Source organism: Mobula hypostoma, chromosome 3 (assembly GCF_963921235.1).
Source record: "Mobula hypostoma chromosome 3, sMobHyp1.1, whole genome shotgun sequence".
Lineage (NCBI taxonomy): Eukaryota > Metazoa > Chordata > Chondrichthyes > Myliobatiformes > Myliobatidae > Mobula > Mobula hypostoma.
The window spans coordinates 95,920,975-95,926,311 of record NC_086099.1 but is presented as its reverse complement, the minus strand read 5'-3'; the positions used below and the strand labels follow the sequence as shown (position 1 = coordinate 95,926,311).

At 42.9% G+C, this 5,337-nt stretch overlaps 1 protein-coding gene across 1 annotated transcript; it reads left to right on the top strand.

The window, feature by feature from the left end:
- Positions 1-1,146: 1,146 nt before the first annotated feature.
- stbd1 (starch binding domain 1) lies at positions 1,147-4,633 on the top strand. The gene is made up of 2 exons (XM_063042193.1): positions 1,147-1,462; positions 3,245-4,633. The coding sequence occupies exons 1-2, from the start codon at positions 1,237-1,239 to the stop codon at positions 4,168-4,170; spliced, it is 1,152 nt and encodes a 383-aa protein (XP_062898263.1). The 5' UTR covers positions 1,147-1,236; the 3' UTR covers positions 4,171-4,633.
- Positions 4,634-5,337: the final 704 nt, after the last annotated feature.

Below are 5,337 nucleotides of genomic sequence, written 5' to 3'. Positions count from 1 at the left end.
AATAATAGTAATGCATGAGTAGCTGGCATTTGATGGCATTTTTGATGTCTCCTTCCATCGCTTTGTTGACAATGGAGAACAAGCTGCAGCAACTAATTGTGGGTATAAGACTGACCGACTTTCTGCAGGTGCCACATACACACTAGGAGTTTTCAGCACTGCCATGTGATTCTGCAGGTTAACTGGAGGTGTGGTTACCTCTGGTCTTCAGGTTAGAAGGTATCAAATTCTCAACACAGAGGCATTCAGGTCTTGCTTCCTCCAGCTATTCCTCCAAAGAATATCCAGGGAGGGGGTAGGCAGTGATTGGTAGATTGTAGTCTTGTCCATTAGTGGGTATATTGAGTGGTGTCCCCATCTCGAGTGAGGACATCGCTGCATGAGAAATGGATATGTCCAGAATGGTCATCAGTCCATCCAGGGTGTGTGAATTCTCGGTGTGAATATTTACACAACCTTTCCAAGTTGGACATGTTCCCATAAATTACTGGGGAACAGTGCAAGGATAACCAGGATTGCTTTGCCTGACTTATCCTGATTATCAGGATCGGGATTAAGCCAATGAATGCAAGCCGATTGAGGCCGATATAACAGGGGCACTTAAAAGACTCTTGGATGGATGAACGCGAAACGGAAGGTTATGAGTTGTGTAGGTTGGTACAACATCGTGTGTCGAGGGGCTTGTATAGTGCTAAGTTGTTCTCTGTTCTAATCGATCATTTCTGGCCCAAAATATGTTTTGTTGCGGTGTTTTGGTGTGAGTATTTGTTAGGCTACTGTTCAGGAGACTGAGTCAGCCACATGGTGTGAAGTAGAGAGTCGGGTGCAGATCGGGTATTGGGTAGTGGGTTGTTTCCATTAAAATCGCTGCTGAACCAACAGAATGTTTACAATATTGCATCTTCCCCTGTAATCTTTTATCGAAGTTACTGAACTGAATCCGACAAAGCATTATAAAACTTTGATAAGAAAACCTGACCAGTTGTTGTCAGTAGCTGGGATAATGGTGCAGAGATGGATTACAAACAGATAGACATCATAAGGTAATGTGGCTCCACCAGCGCCAGGTGGGTGAGCTGGAATGCTACTCCCCCAACTCTGGAAAGAAGTACTGCTTTAAATACAGCGCTACCGCACTGCGGCGCCTGGTCTGGAGGCGGAGCCGGGGCTGTGGGTTTGTCGACAGCACTGCTGAAAAAAAAATCAAAGGTGAACGTGAGGAGGGAAGGTGCGGTCATGGCATTGGGTTTGTTCAGTATTGCGGCGGGGCTGGTGGCAATGCTCAGTAGCTCCTGGACCGCGGTACCCGTGGCTGTGGTCGTGGCCCTGGCCACCTGGATGTGGTGGAGCAGAGGCAGGAACCGGGAGAGAGTGGAGACGCTGAGCACTGTTCCCGATAGCGACGGGGACGGAGACCGGGTGCAGAAGGAGAGCGGCGCTGAACCAGGCAATAGTGTTGCGGGTAAACCATAACTTTCTCCGATAATGCGTTTAAAATCAGTTGGAAATCCTGTAGCAAAAAAATGTTGCAGATGCCCAACAGGTCAGGCAGCTTCTGCGTGAAGAGAAACCGTTTCTATTCCAAACGTTAATCCCATTTCGCTTTACATGATCCGAGTGTTTTCTGCATCGTTTTAATCCCCACCACAGTGAGTTGGGCCGATTCTGTGACAGGTCATTTTACAAGACAGGCTGTAGACATTCCCCAGACAGTTCCACAGGCGACCGGAACGACGTAACTCAGCTTTGACAAACTTGGTATTTCTCCTCCCTTCACTGACTGAGTCGTGTATTTTCCCTCGTATGCTTCTCCCCCACTCTTTCCTGCAATGAGCGCCTACAGTTTTTTTTTGAGGAACTTCACCAGTAATGCGGAAATAGTGAAATTGCGCTTTCTTCCAAATCTGTATTTAGTGTTGTATTATTTTTAAATTCTCTAAATTGGCATATTACAACCAGGTCCGGAATCTACAGATTGGGAGTGGGAAACCCAATCCTTTGATTGCAGCGGAAGGAAGCGCTTAATCCCTCTAATCAGTAATATCTGAATTTAAAATGACATACCAAATAATTGATTAGCAACAGGTTCAAGAGAGCGATTTGTACCACGGCTTCACAGCAGCTTGACACCAAATTTGTGAAAATGAGAAGTAGGTTTTTTCCCCCGTGTTTCGGGGGGAGCGAGTTGTGTACCAACAACACGCGTTAAACGTCTGCAGAGTGACAGTAACTGCTGACCCCCGTCAGATCGAGCGCGTTGTGCACGAACCGGCTGACCCCTGTCCGCACTGCGCCAGAAACCACCCTTGTATTTCGCATCTGTACAGGGCAGAGCCAACTGATAATGATCTGACTTTTTTTAAAGAATTGTTTTCAGATTGCAACTTGACTGAAATTTTTTAAATCTAATTGCTATGGCCGAAGAGATCAATTATTAGACTGTGTTATAAATCCCGCAGGGACTCCAGTTGAAGCAGTGGCTCCCTGGGCAGGTTGAAGAATTCCACTACCTGTCAAGAGGTTGCCAATAATGTGTGTACGAATTCATTTTACTGACCCATTACTTTTCAGATCTGGAGCATCTGCGGTTTACCAACGGGTCTTCCGGACGATCCTGTATATGTCAAATATTGAAACTTTCAACCCAGCTCATAAACTTAATCTTATTGATTTATTCGTTCATTCTTATTTAGCGATACAGCGCGGAGTCGGCCCTTCGAACCACACCGCGCAACCCCAGGCAAACCCGATTAACCCTAACCTAATCACGGGACAATATGCAATGACCAATTAACCTACCCGGTAGGTTTTGGGGAGGGCTCGGAGCACCGAGGACATCCCACGGGGAGGACGTATAGACTGCTTGGAGGACGGAGCCAGAATTGAACTCCGAACCAGGGCTGTAAAGGCGTCGCGCTAACCGCTACGTTACTGTGGTGCACATAGACAGGACTGGAATATGTGTCCATTACAACACATTCTCAACCATATGTCTCATTATAAGTGCATGCACCCTCTTAAATAAACTGAGGCAAAACACTTAACTTACTTCATTTGCTTTTATGTATTCTTGAAATAAGCATTCCCCCCCCCCCCAAAAAAAAGCTCTCCCATTATTAAAGTGGAACAACATTGTAATCGGATTTTATTGTCGGTAGCTGTTAAATAGAATATTTTGATATTTGTAAGCAGTTATCTAAATGCATTAATCTTGAGTCAGTCTGTCTGTTTTCACACTCCACAGTTAAAGCTGATATTGAAAATGCCAATGGACTTGAAATCAAGGAAAGAAATGAGGTGAAAGCTGGTGTACCATTATCTCCAGTTACACAAAACTCTGTTGCTTTGGAGCCTAAAGTAATTTCAGACACAACAGCCAGTGACCACAGAGAGATGGGCCTTCCGAAACTGTCAAATAAAGAAGACTGGCCTGCTGCCGAACAGATAAGTAACAAGAAACAAACTGAACAGGTGACTCAACCAGCCAGTGGTGGAGGGAGTCCTGTCCGTAATGTACACATCAACGAGAATGATTTGGGACAGGAAAAGAGCCTTGTTTGTGGAAAAATAAAAGCAACTCCGAGTATGGAAGAGGTGCTTAACAAATCTGATCATGAAGGCAAAGCCTTGGGTCTTGTTTCAGCAGTTGATCAAAAGTCGGGCAGTACGGGTAGTCAGCTCATTCAGACAAATAAAGTCATCAGTGAAACTAATGCTGAAGTGCCCAGTGCCTTGGATACTGTTGAAACTACAATAGAAAAGGAGAAGAGGAAAAGCATCAAATTGGTCTTGAAAGATGAATCAGAAAGAACAGCTACAAGCTTGGAGTCTGAAAATCTGGCCAAGAAAGTTGCTGCCGTGTCTCCTTTGCCCCTCAACAATGTCTCAGTGAGTTTTAATGTTCATTATATGACTTGCTCAAATTCTCAGATCCTTGCAGTGACAGGAAACCACGAATCTCTAGGACAATGGGAGAATTATGTACCACTGAAACCAAATAAGGATGGATTCTGGTCTGATACCATTCAGCTGCCAGCAAACTCCAGGTTTGAATGGAAGTATGTGGTGGTGGAAAATGGAAAGATCTGGCGATGGGAGGAGTGCCCAAATAGATACCTAGAGACTAGCCATGAAGATATGGAAATATATCAATGCTGGGGTTACCACTGAATCACAAGTGGCAACTGCAGCACATTGCTTAAAATGCAGTATTGATAGAGTTCAATTGAAGCCTTGAGTTCATTGAAGTTTACCCTTTACAAATGAGTAATTCCTTATTTAACTTGCCATTTCTTGCTGGTATGTTTGGTTTAATAACCTGTCTGCTGTCTCTTTGCTCATTTCTACACTTCAGTTTCAGAATTACCAGTAAAGGTCGGGACTGCCTTATCTCCTGCACCTAGTTACTACTTTATGCAGGAACTTCGACTGTTTCCTCTCTCTACCAGATAAAACAGTTCCTGTACTAATTCAGCTACTATAATAAGCATATACTGACAGTTGATAATTAATGTGCACAAGACCTTAAAAAAATAACCCTTCTAATTTCTAAGCCTGTACTGTGAGCAATGTGTTCAATTAAAGTGACTTCAATAAATGCTTTTTGGCTAAAGTGATATTGAATACTTGTTTAACTTCCACCATCAAGTGCAAAAAATCCATGGTTCAGGAACAGCTTCTTGCTCTCTGCCATCAGATTTCTGAATGGGCAATGAACCCATCTATACTACCTCACTTGTTTTTCTTTTTGCTCCCTTTTGCACTACTCATTTAATTTTATATATATTTCTTATTGTAATGTATAGCTTAAAGAAACTATCATCATTGCAATGTACTGTTGCTGCAAGACAATAAATTTCACAGCGTATGCCAGTGATATTAAACATGCAATTCCAATGTAAGGTCACAATTAAATAGAAAATAGCACAAGTGGAGCAGTAGCCTTGTAGATTTTTTTGAAAAGCAAGTATTTGAAAGTTGATTCTTTTGCATCTCCCTACCTGAAGCAATACTTAATTAAAGACTAGATTTAGAGAGATTATTAAACAGGCTTGCATGTTGTGAATACCATTTTAGGTCAATTTAGCATTTCAATATGCCACCATAATGCAAAATCTTTGCCCAAATGGAATTGCACCTGTATAAGTTGTTTTAAATCTGACCTGTTGGCACGGAATACAATTTTCCTACAATCTACGAAAGCTCCATGGATTTTGGTTGAGGTTGGAACTGAAAGGTCTTCTTGATTCAAGCAGATATTATTCTGAATTTGGTAGTGCTTTACATGAAGTTAAGAGGATTAAATCCTTTTTACAAACCTCAACTGGAAGTTAACAC

What these genes read in the sequence shown, in the direction of transcription:
- stbd1 (XM_063042193.1), top strand. Translation starts at nt 1,237, where the DNA reads ATGGCATTGGGTTTGTTCAGTATTGCGGCGGGGCTGGTGGCAATGCTC. An exon ending in ACCAGGCAATAGTGTTGCGG is followed by an intron (nt 1,463 to 3,244) that starts GTAAACCATAAC and finishes CACACTCCACAG; the next exon opens with TTAAAGCTGATATTGAAAAT.